This window comes from Anolis sagrei, chromosome X, assembly GCF_037176765.1.
Source record: "Anolis sagrei isolate rAnoSag1 chromosome X, rAnoSag1.mat, whole genome shotgun sequence".
Lineage (NCBI taxonomy): Eukaryota > Metazoa > Chordata > Lepidosauria > Squamata > Dactyloidae > Anolis > Anolis sagrei.
Window position 1 is genome coordinate 28,403,363 of NC_090034.1, and position 18,931 is coordinate 28,422,293.

The following is an 18,931-nucleotide window of genomic DNA, read 5'->3' on the forward strand; positions in this document are numbered from 1 at the left end:
AACAGAAAATGTTTCAAATTGTTACATAGTGATCACCTGTTTTGTTTTCCATTGCTTGTTTTACAAATGTAAAGCCATACATGTGATTGGGATTCCTTGACTATAGCAAAGTAAACAAGGTAAAGAGAAGGCAAGACAGTTGCACAGCTCAACGATAGATTTACCAACAGGTTGGTCACCTGCCCACATCATGGTGATAGGTAGGTAGGTAGGTAGATACTGCTTGACTCTATATTTAAATGTAATAGCTGCTCCAGGAGATGTAACCAAGCTATGTCTTATGGAATTACTGCAGGTTCTTCTGATTTTTGAGCAGGATAGCGTAATACTGTACTTACAAATCCACAAACTGATGGCTTTTATAAGAGAATTCCTATTCTCACAATGTTCAGGGCCTAAATGAAGGGTCCTGTGTCCTAAATCCTTCTAAATAAGAATGAAGGTCAGGCATCAAGTCAAGAATGAATAATCACACAACACAAAATGCCCTGCTGATGTTCAACCTTTGGGGGGTGGTTGAAGTATGATATATTTCTTTCATGAAAGGGACATCTATCAAAATACACTAGCAGGTCACAGTTGGCCGTATGCACACTGTCACCTCTGCTTTATGCTATTGCACAGAGTATTCATTCACCCCTTTGCCTCCTTTCCAAGGGAGGAATGGGAATGGCTGCAGAACTTGGCCAGCATGGAGGAGCCCATTCCCAGCGAGCAAGGCCCAGAGCCCATCCAGAATCCCTTGCTTCAAGAACTCAAAGCAGCGGTCAGAGAACTGGTGCAACTGGTCAACATCCCACTTTGTGAGGTAGAGGCTCAGTGGGGTTTATGGGGGATGGTGAAGCGCGGGTGAGGCAGAGCAATGCAGACCTGGTGCAGGTGCATGCGGGTGACATATTTATTTTTTATGTCAGATCAAGAAAAGTATACAAAGGCTCTTCTTTATGAGCAGGAATTGCATAGCCAGGAGTAATCTCAATGTGGAGGAGAGCAAACCACAGACCACTTAACTGCAATGCGGTCTGAGTCCTGCCACATGCACAATGAAGGACCTTCTTACAGTGACACCAGAGGCATCCAAGTGGCTAGCTTCTGGTCAAAGGAAACTTAGTATTGTACTCAGTTTTTAACTTTGTTTGTGTTTTTTTTTGTACATTATAACTGTAATCTCAATTCATTCCTGACACGATAAATAAACAAACAAATAAATAAGTCTCAATGGTTGAAACCATTTCTTTTTATAAATATTTTCACAGCAACAGTTACAATTCATGCATCAACAGGTCTCCAGTTTGTAATATATGTATCCACCTCAGACAAGATCTAAAGCTGATCAGTTTTATAGATATAACCTTAAGCCCCTAGTTCATTCAATATAATTTAACTAGAGAAACCCATTCACTTGGGGTGAATGTTTTGCAAAGTTCTTAACATTTGGTTCTTATTCTACATTAGGAAAAGGGCGATGGTTGTTGCCATGTGCCTTCGAGTCATTTACAACTTCTGGTGATGTTAAAAGCAGCTTATTAGAAAATGTTTATTAGGAAGAGAGGTGACAGAAGTGATGGTGAAGATCAATGCTCTTGCTTACCCCTCCCAACAGAATATTGACTTGCTCAGTAGGTTAAAAAATTCCTTTACATTCAGGGTTGCTTTGCTAGAATCAAGTGACAAGGCCTTTTATAGTGAATGGGAAAAAGTTCAAAGGATGTCCCTAAATATCCCAATCCCAACAAACCACCTTTACAAAAAATGTCAAATTCAGACTACCTTTTTCATGCAACATGGCTCTGTGGTTACAATTTTACGTGAGAATTAGATTAATCTAAGTCAACTAACATTTGAAACAGCTCTAACAATAATGAATTGGGAAGCACATAATGCACCTGAACCCCTTTATGTAGCCAAATAATAGCACTCCCCCCTTCGCATGCAGCAAATTCAAATATCAATCTGGTTTGGAAATTCCACAAACCATTTTTCCATATAGTCCCAGACTTCCCGGGAAAAATCAATCAGACATGTTCAGCCGATTGATAGGACAAAGATAGGATTCATGCTGCACCAGCTATCCAACATTGCCTTCCTCCTCCTTTCTCCAGGCCAAGGATTTCCGTCTATACAGCCAGGAAGTTCTGGACTTTGGAGAAAATGTTTCCTTCCTTCTGCTCCTGCCTCCCTCGGATGACGTCTGCACTGCACCCGGTCAGAACAACCCATACGTGCCACACTCTGGGTTTCTGACGCTTCCCCTTCAGATCTTTGAGCTAGGTAAGAGCAGCAACCCAAGCATTTTTTGTTGGGAATCTGCATCTATGGCACGGACTGGTGAGAAAACATGTGATGATGATACGCTGATCAGATTCATGAAGCTAATGCCATTAGCAGCAAACACTTCTGTCACCTAAAATAGGGGAAACAATCATTGCTAATTTTGCTCTGGCTGTTGTTCTACTTTGTATAGCCTGAGTTCTGTTGGCACTGAGCATACATCCTCCTGTGAGAAGGCTCTAAGTGTGATTCTTGGCCTTTCCTCTTTCTTCCAGTCCATTTTTTCACCTACGACCAAGCATTCATTAGCCAGTATTGCCAAGTGTCAGCACTCCTGGAGCTGGAGTCCCTTCTTTCTCAGCAAAGTCTCCGAGAGGCCTTCTCAGACTCAGAAGTCACCATTGCCAAGCAGAGGCACCAGCAAGTGCAGGACTACATGCAGGTATGTCACTGTGCACTTTAAGGGCTGTAATTTGTCTTTTTAATATATATGTGTATATATATATATATATATATATATATATATATATATATATATATATCAATTGTTTATTTGTTTTTTAAGTTATTTTGTGTTTTTTTGTTTTGTTTTGTTTTTTTGCGTTTACTGAAGCTTTTGTAGAGGGTTAATCGGTACTGTTTTTAAGACTGTTTTTAGCCATGCCAAGGCCTCATCTACACTGCCATATAATGCTGTGTTACAATATAGCTTAATATAGCTTAATGGCATTGAACTGGATTATATGGCAGTGTAGACTCATACAATCCAGTTCAATGCAGGTCAATCTGCATTATATGAGTCTGCACTGACAGTTATAATGCAGTTTGAACTGTATTATATGGCAGTATAGATGCAGTCTCAGTCTTGTTATTGAATGAAAGGCAGGATATAAGTAGATGATGATGATAATAATGATCATGATGACACTATGTAACAAAATTTGAAAAATGTTCTGTTCCTGGTTTGAAAGTGTTATTTCCTGTTTAACTGGGTGGTACTTACTTTGAAAGTTGCTGCGCTAGTCCAGAAACTTAATTGTTTTTGTGGCTGCCGCAAACTTGGTTGAACTGGTTAAGTCTCAGTGATGAGAGATTCATTGAAAAACTGGGGTAAAATGTGCTGCAGGGTGATGTCCCTCCTGCAAAAACAAAGTTGTTGCAGTTTAACACACTTTTCCTATGTTTTTATGACATAACCAACTAGGAAATGACATTTATAACCCAGGAACAACAACCATGTTATTCATTATTATTATCCCCATCGGAGCCCCCGGTGGCGCAGTGGGTCAAACCCCTGTGCTGGCAGGACTGAAGACCGACAGGTCGCAGGTTGGAATCCGGGGAGAGGTGGATAAGCTCCCTCTATCAACTCCAGCTCCTCATGCGTGGACATGAGAGAAGCCCCCACAAGGATGATAAAAACATCAAATCATCCTGGCGTCCCCTGGGCCAATTCTCTCACACCAGAAGCGACTTGCAGTTTCTCAAGTCGCTCCTGACACGTCAAAAAAAAAATCACCATCAACATCATAAATCTTAATATTATTAATTATTATAATTAATCATCACCATCTTTACATTGGGACAGCAAATGGAGGAGATTTGGAGAGAAATGCGCTGGATGATGGACGCCCTGCAGCATGCCCGGTACAAGCAGCCGTCCTGTGGCATCTCACTCATGCGGTTCATTCAAGAGTCTAGTGTTGCACTGAAAGAGAAAACAGAGTCCACCTCTTCTCACTTGGACTTCCTTCCCTCACCTACTCAATCTCCTGAAACAAGTCGCAAACTCAACTCTGGTAAGAGATATCTTTTATATGCAAACCATCTCCATCTCTTCCAGGGATTAGGTCCTTTAATGAAAACCAATAACACTTTCCCCTTGAATAGAATTGTCTGTCACAGTCTTACACATCAGGTACATTTATAGAATCCTAGAATCCTAGAATTAGAAGCCACTCTCAGGGGCCATATAGGCCAACCCCACTCTGCCATGTACAATCAAAGCACCCCCGACAAATGGCCACCCAGCCTCTCTTTCAAAGTCTCAATGGAAGGAGCTTCCATCGAACTCCGAGGTGGAAAGTTCCACTGCTTAACAGCTCTCCATGTGGTCAGGAAGTTCTTCCTAATGTTCAGGTGGAATCTCTCCCCCCCCCCCCCCCCCGGTAATTTGAACCCATGGCTTCATTGCGCCCTAGTTTCCAGGGCAGCAGTAAGGAAGCCTGCTCCCTCTTCCTTATGATGTCCTTTCACATATTTAAATATGTCTCCTCTCAACCTTCTGTTCTGAGACTCAACAGACCCAGCCCTTTAAACCACTCCTCAGAGGGATCATTCACGGTTTCCAGACCTTTTAGTCACTCCCCCTCTGGACACATCCCAGCTTGTCAATGTCCCTTTTGAACTGTGGTGCCCAGAATTTCAGCATGTTTATATCAGATCTGGAAAGGTCACTTTTTCCCATTGTGGATCACTGAGTCTAAAGGTACTCTCCCCAAATTCTAGTTGATCCTTCAGTGGTTCCATGTTTTAAACTCAAGCCACAGACGAGAAATATTTACCAGATCCCTTTATCATTCTCCTGTTCAGACACAAGCGAGAAGCTGGGGCTTTCCCACAGCTACTCTGAATCCTATCAAATCAGTAACTTAAGAGAAGCCCAGAAAATGTTTTCTAAAAGTGTGCCGTTTACACCCAGGTAGCACCCAATAATAGAGAGATATTTCTCTCAAGACCTTCCCTTGTCTCCATCAAGGATGGAAAAGACTAATAACACAGCTCAGCAAAAGAATGTTGGTGTCTTGTTTTTTAGGGAACAAAAATCGTGTGAAAGAGTGTTTATCTGCTTTGAACCGGATTATATGGCAGTGTAGATCCAGCCTGAGTTAGAGTGTTAGACTAGGATTATTACGGGCGGAAAGGGTTCAACTCACTACTTAGCCATGAAAACCCACCAGATGGCCTCAGACAAGTCCAACCACCAGCCTTAGAAGAAGGCAATGGCAAATCTCCTCCGAATAAATCTTACTAAGGGCCCTTCCACACAGTCCTATATCCCAGAATATCAAGGCAGAAAATCCCACAATATCAAGGCAGAAAATCCCACAATATCTGCTTTGAACTGGGTTATCTGAGTCCACACTCCGATAATGTGGGATTTTCTGCTTTGATATTCTGGGATAAAAGGCTGCGTAGAAGGGCCCTCAGAAAACCTTTTTGAGTTGAAGACACATATTAGCAACTGATTGCCGCAAGGCATAAATATTCATCGATCTGGGCCTGTGAGCAACATTATAAAGGAATTTACCCTGTATGCAAGGATTGCTGTAAGTATTTTCATGTCCTGATTCAACTGTATCATTAACCAGCATTCCAGCAAAATGGAGCCCTATCTACACTACCACATAATGCAGTTTGAAAATGTAACATCATCCTGGGCCTGCAGGTAGCTAGTTCTCACCAATTTATTTGAGATTTATTTGCGATTAATAATTCATTCATCCTTTAATAAAGATAAAATTAGAATAACCCGAACTCCATCAAAACCAGATACCGTGCCTTGTAACTTTTTAATAATTGATGCTATCTCTGCGTCCATAATTAATGAATTAAGGTGATCTTGTAAAGTTCTTATAAATATTTAATCTTAATCAGTTAATTGTGTTATTAAGTCTTCATGATTAGATTTCATCGTGTTAACCAAATTCTTATTATTCCACTTCATTTCTACAACACAAGACTGCAGTTCAGAACGTATGCTCCCAAATTCATAATCTGGTCTTTTAATACATATCATAGATGGGTGTGCATTGCGTTCTGCCAAATGTATCTAATCCATTTCTTTTTGGAGATAATTAATTCCATACTCTTTAGCTTCCTGTTATTTTATGTTCTTTTATTAATTTGATAACCATCTGATCTCATTTTTTCTCTGTTCCCAGTTATCTGTGATCCCTTTTAAAGAAAATGTGCTTGTAGGATGGCTTTCAAAAGTCATGGCTGTTGAGTGTATAGAGATCCTTAAGATTTTCCTTTATACTGCACTGAATATTTGTAAGCAGCATCAAGTCCACTCTATTGACCCATATCATCTTTGTAAGCGCACAGTCTGATGATCAGCACAAAATAAATACTTTGCATTTGAGGCTTAATGAGTTATGATATTAGGAAATTGATCAGTTCTTAAATATGGGCTCTCTTCTTAGGAATAGTAAGTAAAGCCCCCATCACATGTGTGTCTAATTATCTCCAATTATCACTCCACATCTTTTGTTAAGTAACTTTGCGATTTGACAACTGAATTATCCTTACTGTCTGCGTGTGTTGCCTGTTTTTCTATCTAACACAAGGTAGAATTCCTTCCAAACAGTTCTATCGTTTATTTAAAACTATTAAAACAAATAAGTATCTATTCTGCCAAATTTCTTTGCCCCTTCCTGTGCATAATATATGAAAATGAACCCTTCCCCATCATTGCGTAAACTATTGAGCATTTCAAAGTGACTTTGTTTTTTTATATGCATTAGCACAAAATGTTTTTGTTTTGTTTTGTTTTTTGGTGAAGGTTGGAACTAGTTCCAACAAATTACACTTGGACAATCAAACCATTTATAAATATATGTTCCTATATCATCACATCCTATCCAGGATTTGGAAGGGTTTTGAAGCTATTCTTGGCATTCTAATGGGAGTCGAGTGCACTTTAGGAATGATTTTTAGAGCATTCTCTTTCGCCACATCTGGACAGGACTTGGAAGGATGTGTAATCTATTTGTTAGACCAAACTCCTTTCTCTTATTTCTAATCCCAGGTCAGATTTCAGTCTCCTCTGCTATTTCTCTGTCCAGCTAAATCCTTGTAAATTATTTGAGTAGAACAACAATAACTTAATGTTTCAAACAATGTTAGGGGTCTTGGGGCTTTCCCCTCTAGACATTAATAAAGTTGAGATGGGTTTGAAAGCATCTCTCTTTTCAAGGTCTTGGGTGATAAAGTCCTGAAAGACCAATACCTTGTGGCTTTCATAGTTCATATCTAGTGTATCAGGTGTTAAGCGAGATTTCCAGGGAAAGTGATTATGTCTCACAGGGTCTTGCTAAAATGTTTATTAACAGAATGGTGAATGTGTGCCATAGATCTCCAAGGACTAGCTTCTGACCAATCTTGGTCAATCAGAACAACCTTTTAAGTGAAGATGTGGGTCTCTTCCCTCTTTTCCAGGTCCTTGATCTTGTATTAAAGATGAACATTAGGCTCCTCTAATTTTTGAATGTCTGACTTCACGAAACATTTCTCGCCATATCCTCAATGTCCCATGGTTTTCGAAAGCTTAGAATGTAAAGGCTTGGGGCTGAAGACTATTTTTTGGTAATTTTCTGTGATTGTCAGGTCTACTGTGATCGTACATTTCATTCCAGAAATTAAGATTCACAGCTGAAACAGACTTGCAATGATACCCTTGCTCCTAATCAATACAACTAATTGAGGCCTAACTTCTCTCATGAACCATGGTCATGTTAGGTTGTTCGCAATGCTGCTTTACACATTACTTTTGAACAGTTTTGTTGTGGATAAGTGTACTGTGTGAATGGGCCCTGAGGGAGTATAAGATGTACAGTGACTGTGCAGCTGAAGTCATGATTACAGTTGGGAAAGTCTGGAAAAAATGGAGAAATTGTAAATATATATATATATTAAAAAACATTTTTTTCCTGTATTGTCGAAGGCTTTCATGGCTGGAATCACTAGGTTGTTGTAGGTTTTTTCCGGGCTATATGGCCATGTTCTAGAGGCATTTTCTCCTGACGTTTCGCCTGCATCTTTGGCAAGCATCTTCAGAGGCGTGACCTCACACCTCTGAGGATGCTTGCCAAAGATGCAGGCGAAACGTCAAGAGAAAATGCCTCTAGAACATGGCCATATAGCCCGAAAAAACCTACAACAACCCATTTTTCCCCTGTTCTTTTCCACATACACACCCTCATTTTTTCCAGTTTTTTCCTAAGATATTTTTTTGAAAAATTGAAAAGTGTATATTATATATTCTTTTCCAATGATAAATAACATGTCTATAACATAGTATTCAAACTAAATAATATGAAAGATTTCTAAGAGTTTTTTTGTTTTTACACACTTTTTTCCATTTTTTTCTGGAAAGAAATTGCTTTGGGGAAAAAACCTCCGTCTTTCCCCCCAATGTTTTTTTGTTTTTCCCGGGCCTTTCCATCTTTAGTCATGTTAACCCACTATTAAACAAGTATCAGCTGCATTACATACACTGTGCAAATGTCTATGAGAGCTGCAGAAACACCTACAAATAATAGAAGCTGGAAATGCCAGCCAAACTGTTAAGAAGGCCACAGTTCCAAAATTGCACTTTAACTTCTTGCTTGCTGCTGAGATCTGTGCAGATCTGACAAACAGGAAAAAACAGTGGAAGGTTAATATATAGCGGCAACGGTTGAGTGTGGCTTCTCTCCCTATTCATCTAGGTATGGATGTTACTGATAGAATAACCAATAGTGATGACCGTTCATATCCCAACACCTGAAAAACTTTTAAAATACAGCTTTGCTATCACTCCACTTGGATGTCTGTACGTTATTATTTTTGCCACCAGAGCAAAATTCCATTTCTCCCCTACTATTGTAAGCAAAACATTAGGTGCCGCCACCGCTGTCATTATCCAAATCACATTATCTTTGCCACTACCAACATTTTAATAACAGGAGTTCCATCATTAACCTTAATGAGGCCTTCCAGATAGACTAGCAGCCTTGCTTTTAGAAGCTGTTGGAATCTGGGGTTTTTTTTATCGCCAAAATGATCTCAATGACATCTTGCCAGATACATCTTAGGGATAACACAGAGACAAGAAGCCTCCCTGATGTGCAGCACAGCGTAGGTGTGTGTGCACATGCATATCTCTCTTTAAAAAAAACAAGTAAGGTTTCTGAAGTCTATTTCGAATTATGCAAGATTAGCATGCTGCAAGCAAATATGGTCAAGATAAGATGTCTTTAATACACATTGATGTCAGTAGTTACTTATTGCTGGATAATGTCACATTCCTCTTTGTTCTGGTAAGGAATATAACATGAATGCGGCCAACTAGAACTTTGCAGAACTAGAACTTAACATGTATTCATTCATTTCCCCCCGTAGAACATTGCTTGAATAAATTACCATATCTCCTGCCAAAACCTATTCCCAGTCATGTTATTGTATGTAGTTACATTCAATCGTGCATGTATACTTGAGCAATAAATGTCAAGGAACTTTCATCAGAAGTCAAGGGGGTTAATTCTAAGAAATAAGGAAATGGCAAGGATCAACCAGGATACGACAGCAGAGTTTGGAGTATATATGCTTTACTAGATGCACTGTGATTTGGAAGGAAACCGAAGCGGAGAGGAGTTAAAGAAAAAAGAATGCAGGGTGAAACAAAATTGAATTTGGAGAATGAGCCGATCAGGACATTTTCTGCAGTGCTACATACCTTCTTTGCAAACCCGCATGAAGATCTGAAGGCCAACAAAACCTTTACCAGGATCCCTTGGATAAAGATTTGGCACCTGTAATAGGTCCTTCTTTTTGCTCACTTTGATCCCTGACTAGTCAGCGGCAGTTGCCCTCTATGGCTGGATCCAGACAGGCCTTTGTCTCAAAAGCATCCGGGCTTGGTGGGTATTTCCAGTTTACCGGGCTTATTTAGCTCGGAGAACTGTGGGAATACTGTCTGGACTGCAGTATTCTGCAGTCCAAACCTGAAAATAGTGGATTTATCGCATGCCAAAAAGGAGCGGGATAAATCCACTATCAAATTAATTCGTTTTTAGCAAATTAATTTGGGACTGTCCAGAACGCTGTCTGGACAGCCCCTCCTTTATTGTGGGAGTTCCCGCAATAAAGGTCCTGTCTGGATGGGCCCCATGTTTCTATAAATAACTTCAAACTATCCGATATATGAGAAATAAGAGATCTGGAAGAATTAATAGGAAAGATGGGCAAGAAGATGGACAAAGTTGCTGTGCTACAAACATGAGGCATGTACTGCGCAAACCCCTTTAAACCCTAAGTTCAAGGAGAGATTTTTCTTCCTGAAGACTGAAACTAGGGCCTGGCATCCTGAGGCCTAATCCACACAGGCCTTATAATCTACACTGAAGTGAATTATAACTGTGTGTGTGTGTGTGGCAGAACCACATTAAACATGTCAGAAAAGCCCAGAGAAAGCCCAGGTTATATCCCAGGCAAGCGGAAAACTTTGTGAGATTTCCACGTGGCGTGCTAGTGTGGATGGCGTTTTAAAACCCCAGGCATTTCTGTGCTCTGCAAATGAACCACAGAGCATCTCTGCAGCTATGGGGGAAACAGTGGAAAACATCTGTGGATGTCCCACTAATCAGATCATTCTAGATTAATGTGGATGCCTCTGGATGCTACCGTTGCGGAGACTCCCTGGAAAGTAACGGGCTTTCTAAACCCTCTTTGTACTCCGGATTATAGGCATGTGTAGAAGCACCCTCTCTGTAGACATTTCAAACAGATGGGCAGAACAGATCTTGAATGTGATGGATATCAATTAGTGCTCATTCCCTTACTGACACTCATGTTAAAATTATTGGCGACAATGCAGAAATAACACTATGTAATAAAATTGAGGGGAAAAAATCTGTTCCTGGTTTGAAATAGTTATTTCCTGTTTAACTATGTGGCATTTACTTTGAAAGCAGTAGTTCTATTACAGAAACTTTGTTTTTGTGGCTGCTACACACTATGTTGAATTGGTTGAGACTCAAATGATATATTCCTTGAAAAACTATAGCAAAATATGCTGCAGGATGTCCTGTAAAACAAAGTTTTTGTGGTTTGATCAACCTGTCCCATGTTTTTATGATGGAATCTATTAGGAAATGACATTTATAACCCAGGAACAAAAACTGTGTTACACAGTGTAATCTTTTCATCTTCTTCTTGCAGATTCACATGGAGTTTCAGATGAGGAGGGCTCATCCGAAGTCTTTTTAGCTACAGACAGTGACTATGACTCCAGCCGAGCCCAGAGCCCCAGAGAGCTTGACCTGGTCTACTCTTCCTCCAGCCATGAAAGCTGTGGAAAAAGAAACCCTCGCCCTTTGAGGGATAGCGCTCCAGACGTTCTGCAGAGCCACGAGTTGAAGACTCCTCTGGTTCCTCCAGAGGAGCAACCACCTCCCCCGGAGCTCTATGACAGCGACTTTGTGCTCCCGAGCCGGCAAATCGAGCTGCTGCGAATCACGGAGAAGCGACAGGCCTACTGTGTCCGCACCAGCAGCCTCGACTTCCCTAAACCCTTCTGCCATGGGGCCAGGAAGTCATGCCCTGGTTCCGTTGACAGCTCCCCGACCGAAACAAGGACTGCAAGCCGGTGCAGCCCTCTGAGGTTTGAGGCAGGCTCGGCGTTCAGTCCCAGGCACGGCTGGCCTGCAGAGAACCCGGAGGCTGTTTTTCGGACGCGGTCTGTGGAATGGACTCACACCTTCCAGGAAACACCCAAAACAGGACATGTAGCAAAGCAGAGCAAATCCTCAAGCTTCTTCACCTTGCATGTGTGCCCTCAGTATGAAACAGGGCTCTCCAAAGAGACAAGCATCAAGGTATTACCATCAGGTTTTGCCTCACTATTATAAGATCACTCTACAGAGAAAAAAGCCAGCACTTGCAGGCAAAAATGCCTGCCCTTCCCTAGATCTCAGCGTGCAAAAAGTCATGATTTCCACTAAATGTGCTTGCTCACCTAGTAGCTTTCCCACTATTGCTTATCCAGGGGCCGCTTTTCAGGACTAGCAATGCTAGTAGTAGGAAGTCAAAGGGCAATAACTTTATATTAATTATTTCATATGATCTGAGAATACATACAGATAGCAATGCTCTATACATTTGCAAAAGTGCAGAAGATGCTAAGCAGATGGTAAGCTCAGCACTTGTAATCTGCACAACAGTCCATGTCCCTCTGTTAGGAGTATTCATGAGGGACAAGTAGTATAGAGTGGAACTGTGCATCAATAGGGCCTTGAATATTTGGCATAGTGAAGGAATGCAAATCCATTCCAGTACAAAGTCATTTCATAGACTCTTCCAGAGATTTCTCTGTAATGTGACATTCCTGGCTCCAGCAATTTCTTTGCTAGTTGAGTGATCCATTTCCAAGCAGAAAATTTTATATATGGAGACTATTTCTAGTTAAGCCAAGTTGAATGCTTGAACTTCCCAGTAACGTTTCAGTGTGACTGAGAATGCAAATTGTGTGTAAACCTTCATTAGTATTTATGATGATGATATAGGTTAGGGGTTTTACTAGGTATATGTGCAGTCAGTTTTCAAAATCTAATGTTGCAAGCATAGCTTTCAGGTTGCGGGAGTATTCGTTCCAATAACTCAGCCATCAAAAGTTCCTCTCATACTATGTGAGTCCTCCTAACTTATTTGAATTGGGAACCAGTAGACTTTACGATCCTATCTGTTTGGAACATTCATCCACAGCCACTAGAACAAGGAGATTTATGAAGTTTTCAAACTGCTGGAAATCCATGCAAGGGAAAACAAAACAAGCCTTCTTTCTAGCGATTCTCTATAGCCCTATCTACACAGGCTCTATAATCCATATTATAAGGGGGTTGGGGTGGGAAACAACACATGCCCAATAAACGGGCAAAGCCCGTGTTATAAAAAGTCCAGAGAATGCCTGGTTTCAGCTGAAAATGTGCTGCAACAGAGCCCATGATATCCCAGGCACATAGAAAATGCGAGGCATATGGAAACATGTGGACAGCACCAGTGGATAACTGCATTTTAAAACTTTTTAAAAAATTAATTAAAAAATCTTGCACTCTTCACATGCGCTGCAGCGCATCTCCACACCTACATGTGGAAGGAGGCAGTGGAAAACTTCTGGTAGAAGCATATACAATCAGATAATGTTTTATTATAAGGGGATTGTTGGTCGATTAAAGCAGCATTAGGGTATTAAGCTCAGTGCAAATTTAATGCGCATGTGTGGTTCAGTGTAGCGTACCACAACCTGATGCCTTCCAGAAGCTTTCACTATAAGTCCAGTCTGCTTCAGCCAATAGAGCCATGGCTAGTTTTTGGGATTGAACCTCTTTTCATAGTGTTCTAAAACACTATTTCCAGTTTTCAAAATTATAAATAACACTATGTAACACGATTTTTGTTCCTGGGTTATAAATGTCATTTCCTAATTGAATCTAACATAAAAGCATGGGGAAAGTTTATTAAACTGAAAAAAAACCCCTTTGTTTTGCTGGGAAGGACATCTTGCAATAGCATTTTGCTCTATTTCTTCAGTGAGTATTTCATCATTGAGTCTCAACCAATTTACAACAAAATTTGTGGCAGCCACAAAAACGAAGTTTCTGGAGTAGAACAACTACTTTCAAAGTAAGTACTGCATAATTAAACAGGAAATAACACTTTCAAACCAGGAACATTTTTTTTCAAATTTTCTTTCATAGTGTAAACGCCTTCTCCAGAGATGAGCCCAAAATAGAATAGAAGAGACTGTGTGATCCCTTGGCCTCTTCTTATCCTAATATCACGGTGCATGTCATGTCAGTGCTGGCTTCTGATATGTTCTCGTCTTTTGTCCACTGTTCCTCTTTGTTTCACCTGCCTTTATTTCCGCGCAGCTGCACATCACCAACACAATGTCAGCCGAAGACGTGGTGAAACTGGTGGTGCAGAAGATGAACGTGGTCTCGCGTGATGTCCTGGGAAATGCTGATGCCTTCTGCTACAGCGAAGAACAATTGGGTCACTTTGGGCTCGTGTTCATATCTGACAAAGCTGAGCAGTGGCTTCCCAATGACTTCCTGCCTCTCTCGCTTCACAAGGCTTGGCCTGATGGCAGGTTCTATGTGCGGATCAAAGAGACATCTCCTCTCTTGTTTCATTATGGCCCGGCAACGACCGTATGAGAGGATGGGATGAGAGGCAGAGAAGTAAGGAACGTTCAACTTCCAGTGAGCAGACAGCTCACCACTGATGCTTCCTTCTTGAAAAGACAATTTTGTGCCATCCACCATGGGCCAAAATAGGAGGGCAGTGTGTTGCTTTCTTGTGTGTGTGTGTGCGTGTGTTTCATTTTAACCAAAGAGATATCAAGACTTGGTTGTTATGGCTACAATTAAGGATAAAATCCCAGAGTCTTTGGGATAATGGAATAAAAATTGTCAAAGACAATTTCAGATACAAAGAAGAACTGGTTAGGTTTAAAGAAGCAATACATAATTATATATATTTTTTCATTCAGAACCTGGAAAAAGGGAGGAAATCAATGTGTTATGGAAGGGGAACCATCATGATCCTGGCTGGAATCATCCCAAAATCAGGGGCTGGAGCAATGGTGGGAAAAAGGGTGCAGCAAGGAGCTCACCAAGTCCTGTTAATGTTTCCTGTTTTGTTGTCCCTGGAAAAATATGAAATTGCACATGGTTCTCTGACCAAACTATTTTCCTAAAAAGGATTGTTTTCCTCCATCCTTGACTTCTTGTGGATTGGAACAAAAACTCGGAGAACAGTTGCCCTGGAAGCATCTTAGAGGAATCCAGATTCCTTTCCTGGCCTGTTCAGTGGCAATTTTGATCCCCTGGCAGCCTGGCTTTCAACTTTTGCATATTATTATTTCTATCAAAATAATCCATTTTTAAAAAAGTCTGCCCTAGAAATCCACAGTTTAAAATACTGTACAAGATATTGAACTGTGTGAGAATCTACAGTCTTTTCTCTCCCAAAGAGGACAGACTTTGCATCTGGGATAAAACGTCCTCTTGGCAGGAAAGCTGCGTCCATCTTTTTGGAAGACTTAGGACCCATCTACTCAATATAATGCAGCTTTTGAATGCAGTTGAACTGCCTTGAAATTGACTATATGGCAGCATATACTCATATAATCCAGTTCAATGCAGTTACACTGCATTCTGAAACTTCATGATATGGCACTGTAGACGGGGCCAAAGAGGTCTTAAGGGGTACTAAGAGGTTAAAACCACATTATTTCTCTTTTATTTTGTATTTTAGCCCCTCCCTCTACCCTTCCCTTCCTTTTCCTAACCACTGATCTAGAAAAGGAACATAGGGAAAAGGATGACCAGGAGACCACCCTAGATCTTCCCTCTCTCAAGAGGATCTTATTGCACTTGCTTGCTTTTCCTTACATTCCTCTTCAAGAAGGGGATGCAGTGACTCCTTTTCATCTCCTGCAGCAGCAGAAGATCGTGAGTGAAGCCAAGAGTCCCTTCTTTCCATAAGAAGATGTCGGGGTCATGGAAAGCTGACTTAACGCCAACACTGCAGCAATATCCAGCTAGAAATTGGAGACGATGCCTCAATGTGAGACCTAAATAATGGAGAATCATTTGAAAACTGCCACTAGCCTAGGAAAGATGTGATCAGGCCTATCTTTTTGACACTTCGGCTCAATTGTCTGGCCTGAAACAAAAGCAAGTAGCTTGGCACGTAAGCTGTTGTTTCCAGTACAGTGGATAGGGCTTCCTTTGAAGCACTTCCAATTGTGAAGAGAAGGAGGAAGAAGAAAGGGGTGGGGGAGGAAGCATTTCGTCTGGTTATAATGAGAATACAGAGCATAGCAGTCATTCCAAGCCTCCAAACCCTTTGACAAATCTAGCATGTCTACACTTCACTTTCAAATATTCTAGCCAAAGAAACACTCCCTCTGCTTCCCATGTTGATGCCTCATCCCATAGTATTCAAAGTCTCTCAGCTCAACACCAGATGCCTGAACACTGGAGGGGCATTTCCAAGCTTTCCTGAAACATGGGTTGAAATTGTTGGATGACCGTCCCAGCCATCACAGCCAGGGTGAAAGAAACTGGTAGACGCCATTCAGCAAGTTGTTGTTGAGGGCTGCACAGTTGTTGTCACCCTTGCTTTAAACAATCCATGGATTGTGTCACTTTGCACACAAGCCAAAGTTCTCTCTACAGTTACCTTGAAAGTCTCCCTGGTTGTAAAACAGGGAATATAGAGTCAGTGTTTATCTGAGAGACTTTGTTTGAGTAAAGATTTTGCTCCATCAATGGATGGATTGTGTTGTCGAAGGCTTTCATGGCCGGAATTACTGGCTTGCTTTAAGTTTTTCAGGTCATGTTCTCCTGACGTTTCACCTGCATCTATGGCAGGCATCCTCAGACGTTGTGAGGTTGAAACGTTATGCTTCCGGAACATAGCCATGCAGCCCGAAAAACTTACAGCAACCCAAGGGATGGATTGAATCTTTTGGCTGATAGATGTTCACAAGCACATGGAGAAGACCCAATGGGGTGCCCTCCCTATCTCGTAAATCTTTGGTCCTTTCTTTTTGGTGACTAATGTTTATAGTTGTGGGTCTATTTCTCCTCCTTCTACTGCATTTCTTCTGATAAGGGGAGAGTATTCACTAAAACCTTTGGCATCTCTGATCTGGAAGAAGGGAAATCTTTCCCTAGCGAGGTAAAGGTTGAGCCAGACCTCCTTGGCAAGAAAAAGTGCTATCCCAGATGTAAAGACTCATGTCTGCCCTTGTAAAAGCATTTTTAAAAATATGTGGTAAGTAAAACTATTCCACTTCCTATGTGTTTTACAAACAAAACACAATTCGCCAGACATGGCAAAAAGTAGACTTTGCTATCCTAGGTGTGCTACAAGACCTCTGTTGTAACAACACTTGAGTTGTTAATCTTTCCTTTCCTCACTCGGTTGCTGTTTTGTTGCCGTGAATGTGATTGATTGCTCTTGTACAACCAGTAGCATGATGTTTTGTTGGCCGCTCGGTCTCTTTGTTAATTGCAACTATTAACAGAACTGTGGTCTGTAGTAAAGACGGCTATGCTGCTGAGAGTGATCCCACCTCTCTCTCTCCCTCTCTCTCTCTCTCTCCCTCTCTCTCTCTCTCTCGTCTTCTTGTGCCACAATCTCCTTTGGGCGCCCATCTTTGGGTGCCCATCTGTGAGCATTTATTCAGAACTCCCAGTTATGAGGAATGGTGTCTTCCTTGAAGAATTAAAAAGCTTCTCTTGGGTCAAATGCATAACTCCACAGAAAATGATACCTGGCTTGTTGCACTCAATTCCGTATGAGACAGATCAGGGAGAGAGGGCCGAGTTGTCTTTTGTAGTACTGGAATGCAAAGCAGAAAAACAACAAACCGGGGATCTTGGGCCAAAGAGCCAGAAAATAAAGCCAACATACTGGGGAAGTGTCAGGTCTCCTTTCGTCCAAGCATGAGGAGTGTTTTTGAAAAGAGCTCAGCTCCACAACTGGAATGTGTGTGTGTATAAATAACATTGATCACATCCCCTTTAATTGCTTGAGCTCTCTTTATTCGTAGTTAGGCATACTGAAATGCTCCCTTGGAAGCTTCGTTTTTCCCCCTGTGCAGAACTCCCTGCAGGATTGGTGCCATACTGTCTGCACATACTGCCATCTTGAGGGTTGCCTAAAGCCATCTGCATTTAAATGTTCTTTTTAAATAGCATTGCTGAGTGAATCCAGTAACACTTTAATGCAGCACAAAAAGCAGAACATAGCAACAGCATTTAGTTTCCACCATCACTATTATTTAGAGCACAAGCTCAGTAGTCTCAGCTACAGTCAATCCATGAATCCATTGGTCTGGTGCAGAAATGCTTTCAAACATTACTTTGGCCATAGCTTCCAATTTTCAGATTTAAAACGGTGCTATTTCCCAATGCACCAAACTTCACAAAAAACAGATTCCTCTGTGGAGCAAATCTTGTGTGAACAACAACCAAAAAGTAGATTAACGTTTGCAGAAGAACTCCACATATAATATCAAAGTCCGTTTGTATGTTACCTGTGCATCCTGCGGCTTGTCACAAACAGCCCTACCGGGTAAGTTATACTGAGAAATACTAAAACCATCCCTAAAACCACTCAATATATTTCTCATCTGTAGACAACTCTGTTGCACTGTAGCACACTGGGGCTGGATCTACACTTCCATATAATGCAGTTTCAGAATGCAGATTAATTGCATTGAAATGATTATATGGCACTGTAGACTCACTGCACTTTAAAACCGCATGAAATGGCAGTGTAGATCCAGCCTGAATCTTATGGTTTGCGGTTAATTTCCAACAGTTCTTAGTTCCTGGAAGAAGGCAGGTTACGGCACAGATCCACTAAACGAGTCTCCTGAAGTGTCAAGGCGAGTCAGTGGCGAAGCCAGGATTACAATCAGGGTGTTTCCAAATCCATTTAGACCCTCCTTAGCTTAATTGGAGTGCCCTCTCATTAGAAACCGGTCTGCTGACAGTTCACAAGAGGCATAGACTGCTCCTCTGCCTCGACATGTACAGTCAAGCAAATTGCTTAGAAGAGAGAGAAAGGGGCACTGACTTTATCATAGGTGTCAGCCATGCCTTGCTGACTTGGGGCGACTATTCTTTCCTAACCGGCAAAAGTTGTTGCTTCCAAAGTAAGGCAGACATGTATGGCAGTTTGCAAAAGATTTAAATGATGTGGGTGGATTGGATCTTGATGGCAAGAGCACCTCTAGAGCAGCAAGCAAGGCAATACATAATACTTGAATGACGGAACAAAAGGCATCTTATCAGATCTGCAGATGACACTAAAC

General features: G+C 41.3%; 1 protein-coding gene across 6 annotated transcripts in view; it reads left to right on the forward strand.

Moving 5' to 3' along the window:
* The window catches only part of LOC132781758 (ankyrin repeat and fibronectin type-III domain-containing protein 1-like), a 343,353-nt gene extending 325,721 nt beyond the window's left edge, over nt 1-17,632 (forward strand). For all 6 annotated transcript variants that reach the window (XM_060786193.2, XM_060786191.2, XM_060786190.2 and 3 more), the window contains 6 exons: nt 658-808; nt 2,103-2,271; nt 2,547-2,713; nt 3,860-4,070; nt 11,257-11,912; nt 13,965-17,632. In XM_060786193.2, coding sequence (XP_060642176.2) covers nt 658-808; nt 2,103-2,271; nt 2,547-2,713; nt 3,860-4,070; nt 11,257-11,912; nt 13,965-14,252 — 1,642 coding nt within the window. In that variant the 3' untranslated portion in view covers nt 14,253-17,632. The remainder of the gene's footprint in view (nt 1-657; nt 809-2,102; nt 2,272-2,546; nt 2,714-3,859; nt 4,071-11,256; nt 11,913-13,964) is intronic.
* Nucleotides 17,633-18,931: the final 1,299 nt, after the last annotated feature.